This window comes from Podarcis gaigeae (assembly GCF_964106915.1).
Source record: "Podarcis gaigeae genome assembly, chromosome: 7".
NCBI classification, from domain to species: Eukaryota; Metazoa; Chordata; class Lepidosauria; order Squamata; family Lacertidae; genus Podarcis; species Podarcis gaigeae.
In genome coordinates, this window is record NC_139683.1 from 23405237 (window position 1) to 23423339 (window position 18103).

Sequence of the window (18103 nt, forward strand, 5' to 3'; positions counted from 1 at the left end):
CACCTTGCCCATAAGCATGCGCTACAAGGGTGGGCAGGAATTCTACTGCTCGTTACAAGAGCCATGCAAATCTGAAAGTTTGTATCTCCCTATATGAGCCTGCCTGGGCTCTGGGATTTTTTGGGCGAGACTCTCTCTCGGTCCAGTCACCTTCACATGCACACTTGTTAAGGATATGGGAAAGGGCCTTCTCAGCTACTGCTACCAGCTTATGGAACTCCTCTCCACAAGAGGCTAGGCTGGCCCCCCTGTTTTTCTTTCACTAGCTAATAACTATTTTGTTTAGGACAGGCCTATGGACACTAACAGGCTATTGTGGTAGAGTATTCTGAGTGTGGGTGATGTATATTTCCTTTTTGGCTTATTTTTAAATGGTTTTAGGTGTTTGACTTCAGTGTTGTTTTAATAGAGAACTTATTTGTGTGTGCTTTTAAATATTTATATTAATTGGTGTGTTTTTAGCTTTAATATGTCCAGTTTATAATTTCACGTTTTTTAATTCATGTTGTGAGCTATACTGGGTCTTGTCCTAGGAGATAGGCAGGATATGAAATAAATAAATAAATAAATAAGAGGTAACTCATCTATTTTAAGAAACTAGAATTATGCTGAAGCCAAACAGATCAAGGTTTGGTCAGCGGCTAGATTTGAGCTCTCTGTTTACTGTATCATATTGAATTCTTGGGATACAAATGTAATGAATTAACAGGTGTTCATCCAGTGTCTCATCCAGCCATAATGTCACGATTCCACCACAAGCATCTGTCGGTGATGGTAAACTTCAGATACACAGAATTTCCTACTTCAGGGCAGAAAGATTTGGAGCTGATATTGGAGGTGGGGGGCAGAAACAACCACAGACCTGCCCTGTTCAACCCCCTGCAAGGAGGAATTTGCACCTGTCCCATATGGAGACTGAAGCTGCAACCTTGGTGCTATTAGCACACACTCTAACCAACTGCGCTATCCTGACATCCGTCTGTCTCAGAAGACAATGAAGGAGTGCACCTTTGTGGGGTAGGGCTATCCCATAATAAATGGTATTTTCAACATAACAGTCTTTTATTCTGAATTTTAACTGCTGCAAAGTCATTTTGGTAGCCAACCTTAGCTGAAAAGTCAAAACAAAAAAATTGTTTTCTTCCAGTAGCACCTTAAAGACCAACTAAGTCAGTTCTTGGTATGAGCTTTCGTGTGCATGCACACTTCTTTTTCGTTAGCTGAAAAGCTTAACTATGACAGCAACAAGGACAAATGATCTACATTTTAATGGTGGAAACAATGTCAGAGTCTAAACTATTAAGAGTAAGATTCCCCCCCCCCTTGAGTTTACTTTTTTACCAGCAGCACAGTAAACAGCCACCAGTTCTTCCCTCTCCCTACCAACTAAACAATTCTTTGTATTAAAAAACGCACACACCCATCTCTGCGCATGCGTTCATGAAACCTGACTGTCATGCGCCCGTCTGAAGCGTTCTTTACGAAAAAGCTTGCTATTCGTAGACCTGTAATAGCCTGCCACTCCCCTTGCGCATGCGTCTTGTACAAAGGTTAATGGCCTGTTTTTTAACCGCAAGGAAGCCAACAGCGCATGCGCTCCTTCTTTCCTCCTAACCGCTGCCCTCCCCACCACCACAATAGTCCTGCGATCTAGCCGCCTATTCTCTCGTGCGTCTTCCAACTGCCCATGCGCAACCTATTGCCCAACCCCGGCACCTTTTCGTAAGCCATGGCGTCAGACGCAACCGCCACGCGCTTCTGCTCCGCCCCTTTCTTCCTTCCCTTTTGTGGCGGCGCGTGCGCGCCGAGCCCTTTCAGTGCGTGGCGAGCTGTATGGTAGAGGCGGCTGGGGGCGGGGCTTCTATATATAGTGCGCGGCCGGGGCGGCGGCCTCCCCCTTGTCCCCCGGCCGCTGAAGGTGCTGTTGTGCGTAGTGTGTGTGCTCCGGCCTTCCCCGGGCACACCAGCTCCGCCGCACCATTTATTACTAAAAGAAAAAAAAACCTTTAAAAATCCAAAAAAAATCTTAAAAGCCCGAAAAAACCATTAAAAAAAACCCCCCTCGACTACCACCCGCCCCTATCTGAAACCGGCCGGTTTGGTATAAAATAACCCGGTGAAGCGAAGCGAAGTCCCAGACCCGGCGCAGCCGAGAGGAGACCCGCCCAAGCCACTACCAAGAGCAGCAGGAAGAAGAAAAAGAAGAGCCGCCGCCGCTTCCAGGAGCAGCAGCAACAACAACCCGCTCCTCCTCCTCCTCCCGCCGGCAGCAACGAGCGCTCGAGCGGCCCGCCAACCGTCGCCAACCGCCTCCGCGGAGCCGTTGAGTTTCGAACCCGGCGGCCCGTCGCGGCCTCCTCGGCGCTCGCGAGTCTGCCCTGCCTCCTCGCCCCCCCTCCCCGTCCCCCCGCCAGCATGAACCCCAGCGCCCCCAGCTACCCGATGGCCTCGCTCTACGTGGGGGACCTGCACCCCGATGTCACCGAGGCCATGCTCTACGAGAAGTTCAGCCCCGCCGGGCCCATCCTCTCCATCCGCGTCTGCAGGGACATGATCACCCGGCGCTCCCTGGGCTACGCCTATGTCAACTTCCAGCAGCCTGCCGACGGTGAGGAATGGGGAGAAGCGCGGGGGACGGGACGGGGAGGGCAGAGAAGCCGCCGTAGCTGGTCGGGCGATTGATTCCCTGCTCTTATTTTACCCCCCACACTTCGAGGAGCGGGTGGGACGGGGACACGTGCGGGGAGGGACGGCGGCAGGGAATTTCCGGGCGCAATTTGTCCGGTCTTGGGGGTGGGGGCTTGGGGGAGGCTGCCCTCCCGGCCTCCGGCTTCCTGTTCCCGGAGCCATATTCTCGCACCCCCACGAGGGCCGCCGCGCATTCCTCCCCTTCCGCTTCTCCCCGCCTCCTCCACGCGAGTCATCCCCGGAGCATCCATTTTACGGATTCAACGCGGCTCCTCGGAGAGTCCTGGGCCTGCCTCGCGGCGGCGCTTCCCCATAAGTCTTTTCTCTCAGAGCCCCCTTCTCCCCGACCCCGCAAGGACTCGCCCTCCTTCACGTGAAATTATCGAACATTTCTGTCCAGAGGGGGGAATAACTGAGGGGGGTGATGAGAGAAACGCTCGTGTGAGGCCAGCTTCTGCCGCCGCTCGACCCCACCGCGTTGTGGAGGAGCCGGGAGAGAGGCCTCGTGGCGGGGAGGAGCCCCCGCGGCACCCGAGCGGGAGGGAGAAAAGGAGGCCTCGTCATCGGCTGGGCCTGCTTTTTTTTGCCACGGGGCCTCCTTCCGCGAAAAGGCCTGGGTCGGCATCTCGGAAGCGGCCCTAGTTTCTCGGATCACGAGGCAGGGCCCTTAAGTTGGGGTGGGGGGGGGGGAGTCAGCGACCAGGGCGGGCCTGTCGCCTCGCTTCCGCCGGCTCAATGAGGAAGTCCGAGATGAGAGGCGCCTTGAAGGAAATGCCTGGATAATTAGGGCCTTAAATGGCGACGGAGGAACGGGCGCAAGTGGGTCGTGTGCCCGCGCGAAGTAAAACTAGGGCAAGCCACGCTTAATTAGAAGTTTCTGAATTGGGCTGCTTGGTGCCCTTTGGTCGCGGGTGCTAATTTATCAGCCTTGCATGTAATGAAAAATCCATCAAATTGGTGTATGGGGCGGGGGGGGGGGTCGATTGTCCACAGGCAGGACAGGAAGTTGCAACACCCATCCCTCTTGCTGGCAAACAGGGTTTTAAGAGGCCAATATTGTTGACCATTGCTGGTTGATGAGGGGAAGGTGAGCATTTACCCAGTCAAGACACCAGAAATGGGAAAGGGAGTGGGGTCTTTAAGACGCTCTTTCCAAAGCCCATCTGCTAGTCTTACTTTAAGGCTGACACTTTGAGAGCAGGTGGCCTGCAGTGATGCGTAGAGATTTTTTTTTTAATATGCCTTTGATGACTTGAATCAGTTTAGTTTCTATTAAATGTCAGGCAGTTGTGATAATTTTTTTATGGACACATTGGTCCTACACAATATGGTGTCCGTCTTGACAGCTTATTACCAAGTTGCATTAGAGCTCTTATCTTTAAGTGAGAAAAATGGGGGAGTCTGCATACTAAGTTTATACACTTTGACAAGAGTAAGCTAATTCACATACATGCATCTAAACTGACCAGGAGTGAGCTTACCTGTAGGTATTTTTCTCTAAAGTATTTTGCTGTTTTTTCCTACCAGCTTCAAAATAATTTGTCCTTCTGCTGGGTGATCCATTCAACCAGAGTTCTAGTAAACTCATTGTAATAAGTATTCTACTGAGATGGAGTAGCATGTTTTCTCTTTGTGTAGACTCTAGGAAAAAAAATGACATTTGTAAATTCTTCAAGTGACGTGAAGAAGCATGTTTTCAATGACCAATATTTCTGAGTTCACAGAAAACTTGTTTAAGCAAAATAAACCTCCTTTGGAGGGGAGAGCTCTTCAACAATTGTCACTTTATTCCAATATAAATGCTAGAATGAACAAGAATAGGACACTGTCTAATAATTTGAATAAGCATTCCAGTGGGGGGTGGGTTACACTTTTATATTGACTACACACTTAAAGCAGTGTTGCAAACAGGATCACAAGGAATAGCCACCCATGCTTTGCTCTTTGCTGAATTCTAGCTCCTTATCCCTTCATTACGGGGTGTAGGCATTGAAAGGGGCTGTGCTACAGCAGTGCTGTGCTGAGCTGGCAGTTCTCACAGTGCAATCTGTGCCTAGAGAGAGGCAAGCAGAGCTGTTGTCTCAGCGCTGCTTTGTACAAAACAGAGATGACAGCCTTGGCTGGCTCCGTGTCCTAAGGTGTACAGAAAGCTTTGCAGAGCCATTACCTTTGCATCCCTCTCTCCACCAGAGGAATAGCCAGCTGTCAGAGATTGGCTATTTTTTCTAGTGGGTTGTTAGCTGGGGCTTGCTATCTGAGTTGAAGATTCTGCCTCTTTACAGAGCAATAAGCTTCTTAGGCAGAAATGCAACTTTTAAATGGGAGTCTCCACTCAAGCTTTTTCAGTCTGCACAGGTATTTGATGGCACTGCTTGGCTAACTAAATTCACAGCTTGCCATTCAGATGCTTACCTAGAGACAGTTGATTTACAGGATCATATCCAGGAATCATGACACAGGATTTGTGATTTAGCTGCTTGCAGTAATTGTGGGAGGTCAGTAAATACAGGGAAAAGGTTGTAACAGCATAGACTTCTACAGATAGCTCCTCTTTACATCTTAGCACAGCCAGTTCCTAAGGCTGCCAAAAGCTCCTGGTAATGCTTGAATGAGCTGCTGGGCAGAAAAGCAGCTTGGAAGTATAAGAAATGGTGGGTCTTCTCCAGTTGTTTCATTGCTCTGAGCAGGGATATGGGTGGGTAGGGAAGAAAGGTGTCACTTGGTTCATAGAGCCTAGCCAGACATAGTTTTCCTGTTCCTGACAGTTTGCCCCTTCCTTGCCAGGTTAATTTCTGAGTTTGGGGGCAGGGAGTCAATGCATGCATCTGATATGTAACCCTATTGCTTGTTGGCAATCCTCATGCCATTAACAGACTTGGGAAGCGGCATTATACTGAATAGGACCATAGGGTGGTGCTGTCTACATTGACTAGCAGCAACTCACGCTGGGGCCATTCCCAGTTGTAGCTGGGGCTTGAACTTGGCAACTTCTGTTTTCTATGGCTTTTCACCATGGTACTCTATCTTACGAATATTCTCATGGATAAGTCGAAATGTTGAGCTTCCACTCTGAAAAGTGCAGTATCATTTGGGATTGGGAGAAGTAACACACTTGAGGGTTGAGGCTTTCTCTGCTAACATCATTTTGGGACCATGCAACAGAACTGCAGAAAGTCTAGAGGCACAAGAATAGAAAAAGAGGTTTGAAGGCTGTGTGTATGGGACTGTGCTAAAATAGTGCTGAAATTCACAGTAGTTTGAAATACATTTAAAAGTGAAAGCTTGCGGGAGAGAGGTTCTACTGTACAACCAAAAATCCTTGCACTAGCAAAACTTCTTAACTGAATATTGCCCATTGTCTTCTCCTTGGAATGCTTACCCTGGGTCCAATTTTTACCCCATTCATTGGAATTGAACTGCCTTTCCTGAACATCACAAATTAGAACAGTGTTTGATTTTGGTGGTGATCCAGAAGCCAACATATTGTATATTGTAAGTGGGTGCAAAGACATTAACAATTAATTTTCTTAGTGATATCTATGTGATAGTTGTGTTGCCTTAAAGATTTAAACAATTTAACACTTTCTATTTAACACTTCTTTTGTAGCTGAGAGAGCCTTAGATACTATGAATTTCGATGTCATTAAAGGCAAGCCAGTGCGTATCATGTGGTCTCAGCGTGATCCATCTCTACGTAAGAGTGGTGTTGGAAACATCTTCATTAAAAACTTGGATAAGTCAATTGATAATAAAGCTTTGTATGATACATTTTCTGCTTTTGGAAACATCCTTTCTTGTAAGGTGAGTTGAAAGGAAAAAGAACCTAGAACAGTAATTCAGCCTTTAAATTAGCATAATTACATTCCAGTCATTTGACCTATCCTAATAATTTTCATAGGTTGTATGTGATGAAAATGGATCCAAAGGCTATGGGTTTGTTCACTTTGAGACACAAGAAGCTGCAGAAAGAGCTATTGAAAAAATGAATGGAATGCTGCTTAATGATCGTAAAGTGTGAGTTTCCTTAACACTTAAAAAAAAAAATTAATGTGGAAATGAATTTAGAAGAGAGATTTTATCAATTATTGTTTCTTGCTTCTAGTGTTGGTTCAGTAATTGGAAATATATGTTCAGAAAACAAAAGGGAGGGAATTATTTCATTCATTGCACAGGAACTGTGAGAGCGACAGTATGTCACAATTGGGGGCAGTCATAGCACATTGCCATGTTTTTTCTGGCTGGGGAAGCACAGCAGAGTAGTATGGCTGCCCCATTCTGAACAATCTGTCTTCCATGACAGATAGAGAGGCTGGGTGGGAGTAGCTTACTCTGCTCTTTCCCTTACCGGGGGAATATTGCAGTGTGCTATGGCAGCAGCTCGCTTGCCAGGAGCTGACACGGGGTATGGGTAAGCACCAGGCTTTTACTATATAAAGTACCTCCTTAATGGAAAGAAAATGATGCCCTGAATCTTGTCAAAGTTAAGCAACTTTTCACCTTGCTTTTTTAACTAGGTTTGTTGGAAGGTTTAAATCTCGTAAAGAACGTGAAGCAGAGCTTGGAGCTCGTGCCAAGGAGTTCACTAATGTTTACATCAAGAATTTTGGAGAGGACATGGATGATGAGAGACTTAAGGAACTCTTTGGCAAGTTTGGTAATGTCATTTCCTTCCATGTATTTGAAAAAGATTTAGGACCTGGTGTGATCATAGTGCTTGCACCCAACTGCAGCTTGCCTACCTCAACTCCTGATAATAACCTGCTTTATTCAGAGTCGGGCTGTTACGGTATTAACCTTTTAGCTGTAGATGGCAGGAACTGAGACAGGCACCGTCTGCAACCACTTGTTTGTGCCCTTCTGGAGTGCAGATTCCTGCCATTGGTTTCAACCTATATGTGTTAGGTTGGCAGCACTATTGATTGCCGTTAGAACCAACCAGAGCTTCCACTTAAGGATTTGAAACCAAGGTTCCAAACTGGCTTCAGATCTTTGGAAATCCGAAGCTCTTGGCAGTGTAACATGTAAGCTCTGATAAGGCCAAAAACAAAAGTTTGCTCTCAAGAACAGAAGTATTAAGGGGAATATGTGTGATAACATAGCTGCTTGTTTGTTGTCATCTTAACAATTGGTAAGCTAAATAAAACAAGAAAAACCATTCCATTCTTCTACACTGAAAATAGCCAAGTGATTTAATGCAGGGCAGAATAAAATCTCTAATGTGTGTACTTTAATCTAGCACAACACCAAAAGGAAGTTTACTGTTGGGTTAGTAATAATTGTAAATTATAGCCTGTTCAGTCCATGATTGCAATGTTTATTTTCTTCAAGGAGTTAATATTGTTGTATGTTCAAGAAATCAAGGCATTCATTATAAAATGAGATCAACAAGGCCAACCAGAGTCTGACATGGCCATGTAATTTGTCAGACTACTAATTTATAACTAGTTGGGAAATTAGTCTCCCAAATGGGTTGCCTTGGCTACAGTTGTCAGTTTATAAATCTTCTAAGTAAAAAGTGTTGTCTGCTGAAAACAAGCCTTTTTAGAGAATTAATTTGAATCATTGTTGGTCATTTGTGTTGTATTTTATTATTTAAGGCTTTTATTATACACTGCCATGATACCTTTTAATGATGTGGTATATTAAGATTATTATAAATAAAATGTAAAATATTTTTTTTGTACTTTTTAGGGCCTGCCTTAAGTGTGAAAGTTATGACTGATGAGAGTGGGAAATCCAAAGGCTTTGGCTTTGTCAGTTTTGAAAGACATGAGGATGCTCAGAAAGTAAGTCCATACATTTTATAAGAATTTGTCAAGTGTTGTGAGTGGTCACTAATTAATTAAAACAAATGCTTTTGGACACTCTTATTTAGTATAACCTGATCTAAAACAGAACATGCCTAGTTTTAATTTTTATATATCTTTATATTAATTGATTCTCTTATAGATAGTAGGTTTTCTAAAATAGGTCTAATAGTGATCAGAGGAATATTAATCTGTCCTCTAAATCAAGCTAGGGAGCCTTTGGCCCATGGACTAAATTTGGTTTGCCAAGTTTCCTCATTTGACCGAACAGACCTTTCCCAAACTGCCCATCTACCCCACACCTGATGTCAAATGGGATGTCAGGTGTAGGATAGGTAGAGACGGAGCTGGATCCAGTGAATGGAAAGCAGGATTGAACTCCCTTTGTTTCAACTGCAGCATGAAGGGTTCACTCTTGCTTGGTTCAGGAACTCAAATGAGTTCTCTGGAACCTGCTGTTTCCCCTGAACCTAACAGAAAGCTGGATGGAACTCCCATGTGCATCAGCAGGTCCAACCAATCTACTCACTCATTTGGGTCAAATTTGGGCATTATGACATCAGATTATAGATAAATAGTCCCGCCCACCTGTCAGAGTTGGCTCACAGCTTGAGTGAGGTGCAGATCTGGCCTACTGGACCAAAACATCTCCCCAGTCCTGCTGTAAAATCTGTTGCCAAGTTACTTCTTCATATAGTGTTCTTACAGTGTATTATTCCCTCTCATGTGCTAGGAAGATAGAAGCACACTGCCTCAGTCTGTACATTTCATCCACCTAGTTTATGTGTGTTTAGATTCCTTGTTTTTTTACTTGCTCTAGCTTTTTGATTGGGGGACCTGACTTAATTCTATGTGAAATCAACTATGACAAACAAGTTAAAGTACCTTTTTTATTTGTGAAGGCTGTAGATGAGATGAACGGAAAGGAACTCAATGGAAAACAAATATATGTTGGTCGAGCTCAGAAAAAAGTAGAAAGACAAACAGAGCTGAAGCGCAAATTTGAACAAATGAAGCAGGACAGGATCACCAGATACCAGGTAGGATGTTAACTGAATATTTGGGGGAGGAGAGGTTTATTGGTGTGGGGGGGGAGTTCTTGTTTTTATTAAGTGTTTTGTGGTTTTTATATGGTATTTTTATGTTGTGAACTGCCCTGAAATCTACAGGTGAGGAGTGGTATACAAATTAAATAAATACAAAAAAATATATAATATTTTCACTGGGTTAAATGTTCTGCATACTGATCGCTTCACCTACTCAATATTTCAGGGTGTAAACCTTTATGTGAAAAACCTCGATGATGGAATTGATGATGAGCGCCTACGCAAAGAATTTTCACCATTTGGTACCATCACTAGTGCAAAGGTAAATGGCATTTTAATCGGCTTTTAGAGTGACTTGTAGGGAGAGTAACTATCAAGAATTGTTTTTAGTGGTCCTTTAAAATTACAAGATACAGTAAATTCTATATATACATACAGATTTGTCTGCAGCAGAACAAAATATGCTGTTAGACTTTTAAAAGCTGTTGGATCGGCTTTTACCGTATTTTTGGCCCTATAGGACGCACTTTTCCCCCTCCAAAAATGAAGGGGAAATGTGTGTGCGTCCTATGGGGCGAATACAGGCTTTCGCTGAAGCTTGGAGAGCGAGAGGGGTCGGTGCGCAGAATATAGCAGCCTGCCGCCCGGCGCGCAAAATACCCTGAAGCAGAGCGCACCGGGCAGACATCAGCCAGCCCCACAAGCTCGGGGGACAGCGGGGAGGCGCAGCACCGCCATCCCGCTGTTCCCCGACTTGGTTTTGGGGGGAATAAAGGGGGGGGGAATTCCTTTATCCCCCTCCAAAAAAAATTAGGTGCGTCCTATGGGACGAAAAATACGGTATTTTAAAACTTCAGAGGAATGAATGTAGAGCCAGGTTTCACTGTTGTGAACAAAAAGGCACATTCTGTCTACAGGAGGCTTTTGATTATTCCACTGTGGAAAAGTGGGAAGTGAGTTTTGTTGATTCTTCCCTCCTCTCTCAGCACCATATCCTACACCTTAACCCTCCAAAGCGGGGGATTCTGAGGGGGATGGGGGAATCTGCAAAAGTTTCCTAAATTCTGCTGAGAGATTCATCCCCTGAATGAAAATTCCTAGGTATGCTTCTGGCAGCAAAAAGAAACCTAACACATGATTGATTGATTGATTGATTGATTGATTGATTAGTTAGATTATGTTCAATCACAAGCTGCAATAGAATATAATGAAATAACATTGTTCAGTGTTCTCTATGCTGCATTTTTACGGTTGCATTTCTTTTTTTAACAGGTTATGATGGAAGGGGGCCGCAGTAAAGGATTTGGGTTTGTCTGCTTTTCTTCACCAGAAGAAGCAACCAAAGCAGTCACAGAAATGAATGGTAGAATTGTGGCCACCAAACCACTTTATGTAGCCTTAGCCCAACGTAAAGAAGAACGCCAAGCTCACCTCACCAACCAGTACATGCAGAGAATGGCAAGTGTGAGAGCAGTGCCGAATCCAGTCATCAACCCGTACCAGCCAGCGCCTCCTTCAGGTTATGTCATGGCAGCTATTCCACAGGTATGACTTACACTATGTTCCCTATTACATTTACTCTTATAAAAAATAAAATAAATAAAAATAATCAGGCATTTTAATTTGAATGGAATAACTTTATTTCCTAAAGCATTTTTTTCTGGTACAGCAAAGCACTGAAGCTGACGAATTAAACAAATACATTATTATTTTTTGACAGATGCAAAACCGTGCTGCATACTATCCTAGCCAAATTGCTCAGCTCAGACCAAGTCCTCGCTGGACTACTCAGGGTGCCAGACCTCATCGTAAGTGACTTGCTTTTCTTAGGGATTTTGGGGGCGGGGGTTGGATTTGACCAAGGCTTGATTTGTGTTGGTTCAGAAATGCATACTTACCGTGAATTAATTTCAAATGCAGCTTTCCAGAACATGCCAAGTGCCATCCGCCCAGCAGCTCCCAGACCACCATTCAGTACCATGAGGCCAGCTTCATCACAGGTTCCACGAGTAATGTCAACACAGCGTGTTGGTGAGTTCTGGAGATCAGTTATTTTAAGTATATTGGCTTGGTTTGGCATGCTGTTAATTGTCTGAAAATTGAAGTGTAATGTGTTTTTAAAAGACTGTCTTAAGCTAGACTGTGAAAGGAGGTCTGCTGAAACAGTTTGAATAGAATATGCTGCTTGGCCTGAAAACAGTCTTTTTTTCCAGCAAACACATCAACACAGACAATGGGTCCACGTCCAGCTGCTGCTGCCGCCGCTGCTACTCCAGCCGTACGCACGGTTCCTCAGTACAAGTATGCGGCAGGTGTTCGCAATCCTCAGCAACACCTTAATACACAACCTCAGGTTGCTATGCAGCAGGTAAGCGTAACAGTTATAGCAGCACTTTTGGATGGAGTCGGTTATATTAATAAGCTGAGCACTTGCAGAGTTGGACATGCCCAAGCCTATTGAAAACAGTAGGGTTAGGTGGACTTGTATGGAGTTAGAAATAGTTTTTCTGAGTGACATTAATGCAAATGTAACTTGGAACGTACTACACAAATTATGTACTCCATTTTAATCCTGTTAAATCTTTTCAAATTCTAGCCTGCTGTCCATGTCCAAGGTCAAGAACCTTTGACTGCTTCCATGTTGGCTTCTGCCCCTCCACAGGAACAAAAGCAGATGTTGGGTAAGTCCGTATTTGGTGGAGAGGTGGGGCTCATGTTGTAAGAGTTGGGGTGTCCGTGCGTGGGGGAGGACAGATAGCAGCAGCACCATTTGGCATGTCTTCCTGAGAAGTCCAAAAAGTTAGGGCTGAGTCCAGTGATCCATGAGTGCTGGGGAAGTACTGCTGCTGCTTGCTCCAAATAGTTGTGCAGTAGCACACGCAGTGATAGGTGGGCTGTTCTGCAGTTCAGAAATCATCTTTGGTTATAGTTGTTTTTTTTATGTATTTACCCCAGTGTAAGTGTGCTTTTGGATGCAACCCTGTAGGGCCAGGATTTCTAGAAATGTGGCTCCCTCTGGGATTGCTTAGGAAAAGTAGGTCCACTACTGAGGGCCCAGTTAACTCTGATGGGAAGTTGTGCAGAGAAAAGAGGGTATGGAGGATCCAGGGAGTGGGAGAAAGAATAAATCTGAAGAGTTTAGAAGCTGGGTGAGTGAACTCCCTGAGTGTGTTAGGGTGGAAGAAGGTATAATTGGAGAAAGGGATGTGATTTCATAACCTTACAAATTATTAAGTTGATAATGGGCATCTACTATTAGGATCTGTGTTTTAACCATAAATGTCTGCTTGGCTAATTATTATAGTTTTCCAGTTCTAGTAACTTAGTTGGGTTTATTCTTTTAAAAAAACTTCTGCCATTCTGCTAAAGGGGTAAACAAATACTGATATGTAGATGGCTAACGTACTCATTTTGAGGCATGTTAAAAGGAAATCTATTTGGAATAGTATTAAGAGGCAAATATAAACCTTGCAAACTTGTCAACTGTTTTCTAGGCGAACGTCTTTTCCCTCTTATTCACGCCATGCACCCTACTCTGGCGGGTAAAATCACTGGTATGTTGTTAGAGATTGACAATTCTGAACTCCTCCATATGCTTGAGTCTCCCGAATCTCTTCGTTCGAAGGTAGGTGGATTCTTTTGTCAACAGTATTTTTTCCTTTAAATGATTTTCTTTTAAGTGCAGCTTATGTGTTAAACTAGCTTGCCTTTACAGCAATGTTAATAACATTGTTTTTATCTTAACTAGGTTGATGAAGCTGTAGCCGTACTGCAAGCCCACCAAGCTAAGGAAGCTGCTCAAAAAGCAGTTAACAATCCAGCGGGTGTTCCAAGTGTCTAATGTAAGTATTCTGGAGAAATGGCTTCAAATGCAGGCATAGATGCACCTGTGTGTGTGAAATAAATCTTCTGTCTGGGGAGGGAGACCAAAGTTCTGTTCACAGTGATTCCTATCTAATGTTTGTTGGTACTGGAGCATCATAATTACTAATGCTCCCACCTCTGTTGCGGAGATTGTCATACTGAACTGTGGGCTGATGTTTTCCTTAACTTGCAGTGTGTGCCCTTAAATACATTACTACCAAATCCCCTGTCTGAATCCTACACAACCATAATGAAGATTTCAGTTTCAAAGTGTGGGAAGCATCTGTTGTCAGGGAGTACAGGTTTTTTAAAATTAGATCTTGTAGATCAGAGGTTCCCAATTAGGTAAGTACTGCAAACCCCCCGTTTTTCAAAAGCCAAGCCACGGACCCCCTGCTTTTGAAAACCTTGATATTTCTGTGGTAGTTTTTATTATGGTGCCAGCATACCCTCCAACATGTCCCAGTGCAAAACTGGGTTGCACGTTTTGCAGGCTACGCTTGTACACAAGTCACATGACCCCACATGAGAGTATGGTGCCCTAAAACGTGTAGTTTTGGGTGCTGTGATCTCACGTGAGACACATGTCTGGCCATGATCCTGCATGTTTTTGGGCACAGTTCCTCCAAAACGGGATGTCCTGGATAGTTAGGGGGTCCATGGCACATAACCATCAAGTGGGTTCTGTGGACCCCAGGAGGGAACCACTGTTCTAGATCAAAGATTAGTATTCCACTTCCATTGATTTTTAACCAAAACTAGGGCTATCTGTGACAGTCGTAGGGACTGGTAACTTAGCAAATGGAAAAGATGTTAGCTGAATTTTTGCCCTTGTGCAGCATTATTGACTATAGGTTGGGTGATATCCATACTGAGTGTAAACCACTAAAATCCATGAACCTTAAGTCTGTTGATTTCAGCGGGCCTCGAGTATGACATTTTGGCAATTATCCTGGTGACATTTCACACCATACTGTACAATCAGGACTGTGGAAGTTACCTAGCATGCAAAAAAGAAGTAAAGGAGTTTATTTCAATTATTTTTCATATCTTTGTCCAATAATTTGGTGCAATTCTAATGCATGATTTCTGTAGGCTAACAGTTTTATCAGTTCCCGCTTGATAAAAAGATTAAGCAAGCTCATGGCATGTTCCCATATTACACCTGATCCTGGTCAACTACTGTTATTTTTCGCTCTATAGGATGCACTTTTCCCCCCCAAAAAAATTGAGGGGAAATGTGTGTGCATCCTATGGAGCGAATGCAGGCTCCTTGGCTTCAGCGATAGCAACGCTAAGCCTCTGAAGCGCAGAGGGAGTGCTTCCTCCGCGCTCCGGAGGCTTCGTGTTGCTTTCGCTGAAGCCTGGAGAGCGAGAGGCGTCGGTGCGCACCGACCCCTTTCGCTCTCCAGGCTTCAGGGATAGCCGCGCACAGCCCCTCCAGCAGGGAGAGGCTGCACGCGGCAATGGCTTCTTTAGCCCCGCACAGCCTCTTCCGGCAGGGAGAGGTTGCATGGGGCTAAAGAGGAAGCCAAAACGGCGAGCGGGATCCATCCCATGCGCTGCCCTGGCTTGTGCCATAGCCCCACGTAACCCCTCTGGAAGGGAGAGGTTATGCAGCCTGTACGCTGCTCTTTGGGGAGGGGGGGAATAAGATTTTTTTTAATCCCCCCCCCTAAAAACTAGGTGCACCCTATGGTCCGTTTCGCCCTATGGAGCAAAAAATACGGTATACTGTTGGGTTTTAGTAATATTTAATATAATACAAATCTGTTTTTCTAAAGGAAATATATTTCAGTATTAATATTTTAATTCTTTTGGTTACAGAAGATCCGGGACTACGCATTATAATTTCGCTTCACCGAAGAAAAATATCTAAACATGGAAAAACTACTAAATATTGAGAAAAACATTGCAAAATATAAAATAAATAAAAAAAGGAAAGGAAACTTTGAAGCTTATGTACACAACAAATGCCAGGACTAGCAAAACTGTTGGTCCTAGATTACCTATTGATTTAAAATACAAAAAAATAGCAAAAGTTAAAAAGACAAATTAATGTTTTATAAACCCAGGAAAAGAATTTTCAGCACAGTACAAAAATTTAAAGCATTCCTTTCTTTAATTTTGTAATTTACTGTGGAAAACGCTCAGAATATCGCTACTGTTGTAGTTAACAGTAGGAATTGATAGCTGAGCAAAGAACCATAATTTGGATTATAAGATTCTTGCTTTAATAAAAATTCCTTAAACACTGATCTAATTGCGATTTTATTTCTATACTTCTAATGAGATGTCAACAATAGAGTTTGGATGTAGATCTACAGCAAATGCAGTTGTGGATGAGATTAACCTACATTGAGCCACCTGTTAATGGGGTATCTGTAAGCACTAAAATGGATAAACAACTGGATTCATCTCTTTTGTAGCTTAAAATTCTTGGCAGCATTTTCTAGAGCTGAATATGCAAAGTTTTTTTATTGTAGTGAAATTTAAATAGAAATTATGTGTTTGTATGTTGAGCTGGGGGCAAAATGAAGTTAATTAAATATGAATAGGCTTGGATTAAGCTTGGAAATCAAAATAGATAATTTTAATGGTACATTCAAAGGCCTAAAAAAAGGAGCAGATAAGATATGTTAACAATCAGTAATGGGGTGAATAGAACCGTGCTTGTGTTTTGTTGCAAATCAACATGGTCCAGCTGTCATATATTACTATTAGGTATGCAGTTTACATGTACAGTGGTACCTCAGGTTAAGTACTTAATTTGGTCCGTACTTAACCTGAAACTGTTCTTAGCCTGAAGCACCACTTCAGGTTAGCTAATGGGTCCTCCTGCTGCCACCACACCGCCAGAGCACGATTTCTCTTCTTATCCTGAAGCAAACCTCTTAACTTGAAGCACTATTTCTGGGTTAGCGGAAGCGTATGTAATCCGAGGTACCACTGTATGCTTCAGGACCCACATGCAATCCTGACACTCAGTTCAAGGGATCTTGATAAGAGAACAACACACTCCAGTGTTCATCACCTATAGAATTAACAGGCAGCAGAAATTAGAAGGGAATGAAGCTTATTGTCTCAAAAGGGAAGGAGCACATTTACTAAAAAATATTAAGCAATAAAACAGCACACTAAATATAGTCTGATCTTAGCAGAGTTAAAACCAGTACAAGTAATTGTTAGAAGCATTCCTAGGAACACATGAGAAAAAACAGAATGTGGTCAGGGAAAGGGAGTAGAATTAAATGGGATGGAAGGAGGTTTGGCTGAAGGGCAAAAAGTGGTATGGCAAGAGAAAAATGGATGCAGATAATAACTGGTTGCTAGAGGAGTAAGGTGTTGGCATATGTGGCAGGCATGGCCAAACATGGCCCTCCAGGGGACTACAATTCCCATCATCCCTGACCACTGGTCCAGTTGTAGTCCCAAAACAGCTGGAGGGCCATGTTTCGCCATGCCTGGCATATAGAGTTAAAATGCTGACAATTCTGAATCACTGCTACGAAGCTGGGAGGTTTCTCTGCCCCTTCGCTTGCAGGTATATCTCTACAATGCAAGCTGAGTTGCAACCCAATTCTTGTAAAATTAGCTAGGTCTGGTTAGTGGGTTTTGGGGAAAGTTTTTAGCTGAAAATCAAGAAAGGCGGAAACTTTGGGGCAATGGTTGAAAGTAGTGAGGTTAGGGACATCTGAGATTTTGAGGTGAGAAAACAGGAATGAATGAGCACAACAAGGAGAAGAAAACGAGTCTCCCCAAGAAAGAAGGACCTCTGATTGAGTTTCAGACAAGTTGCGGATGTTGGACAGCTGGACCTGAGAGCAAGTATAATACAATAAGCCTGTAACTTGCGTACATTCAGCTTTATACGCTTGCCCAAAAAAAAAAAGGGTGTTTGGGGGGAACCTTGGTTTCAGTGGCGGGTGGGACTGCCAGCATGTTTTGACCATATGCAATTTTGGCTTTAGGTGTGATCCCTGCAACATAACCCTCACATAACTTGGGGGCTTACTGTACCTTATTTGGCAAGGCTGGGGTTGAGTGTTGGAGGTGAGAGTACGTATTGAACAAGAAAGGGGAGGAGCTTACAGGAAAGTTCATTGGTACAGATGAGATATTTTGATACCTGAAACTAGTGCTGTCAGTTAGTCGTTTTAAAAACCCAACCCTGATAACGGAGGATGAGGAAGGAGTGATGTTTGGTGACCCTATTATGTGCTGTTCCTGAAGGACTGTGACTCGAAGGATTTCCAAGGGGGGGAGAGAGACAGGATTTATTTGCCTTCCAGGCCTGAGTTTCCCCACCAGTGATCAAAATGGTCACCATTGACATAAAAGTGCAGTCCTGCATGTGACTGACCTCTACAGACATTACTTTAGTTGCTACCATGTGCCCAGATGGTTTTTCTGACCCACCACCTCAATTTTCAATGTTTAGAAAATTGCTGAAATAGTGTGACACCATCCATGCCTAAGAGGGGAGATATCAGTAGGCTTGAGAAGGAGGCCCCAAGGCTTGCAGATTAATAGGGGACCCTGCCAAAAAAATAGCCCAGCGAAGGATGGAGCATGTGTGTTGGGCGTGGTGAGGAATGATCAAATACAAAAGGGCTGCTCATTTCAGCAGCACAGTATGTAGTTAGGAGATTGAGAAGAAATTATATAGCACTGAAACCTAAAATGGACTTTTAAGTG

At 43.8% G+C, this 18103-nt stretch overlaps 1 protein-coding gene across 4 annotated transcripts; it reads left to right on the top strand.

Moving 5' to 3' along the window:
• The first annotated feature begins 1725 nt into the window (after nucleotides 1-1725).
• PABPC1 (poly(A) binding protein cytoplasmic 1) lies at nucleotides 1726-15663 on the top strand. 4 transcript variants are annotated; one of them, XM_083749794.1, is made up of 15 exons: nucleotides 1726-2608; nucleotides 6296-6489; nucleotides 6587-6702; nucleotides 7203-7342; nucleotides 8380-8474; nucleotides 9398-9535; nucleotides 9768-9863; nucleotides 10814-11086; nucleotides 11262-11349; nucleotides 11462-11572; nucleotides 11755-11909; nucleotides 12138-12222; nucleotides 13036-13166; nucleotides 13290-13383; nucleotides 15233-15663. In XM_083749794.1, the coding sequence occupies exons 1-14, from the start codon at nucleotides 2416-2418 to the stop codon at nucleotides 13380-13382; spliced, it is 1908 nt and encodes a 635-aa protein (XP_083605920.1). In that variant the 5' UTR covers nucleotides 1726-2415; the 3' UTR covers nucleotide 13383; nucleotides 15233-15663. The 4 variants fall into 4 exon arrangements, with proteins under 4 accessions (XP_083605920.1, XP_083605921.1, XP_083605922.1 ...); XM_083749795.1 differs by having other exon boundaries at nucleotides 1728-2608; nucleotides 15236-15663; XM_083749796.1 differs by having other exon boundaries at nucleotides 1728-2608; nucleotides 7203-7333.
• Nucleotides 15664-18103: the final 2440 nt, after the last annotated feature.

Coding starts and splice junctions, on each gene's coding strand:
- PABPC1 (XM_083749794.1), top strand. CDS start 2,416: ATGAACCCCAGCGCCCCCAGCTACCCGATGGCCTCGCTCTACGTGGGG. Junction 11,087..11,261: donor TCATGGCAGCTATTCCACAG/GTATGACTTACA, acceptor ATTTTTTGACAG/ATGCAAAACCGTGCTGCATA. Junction 11,573..11,754: donor AATGTCAACACAGCGTGTTG/GTGAGTTCTGGA, acceptor CTTTTTTTCCAG/CAAACACATCAACACAGACA.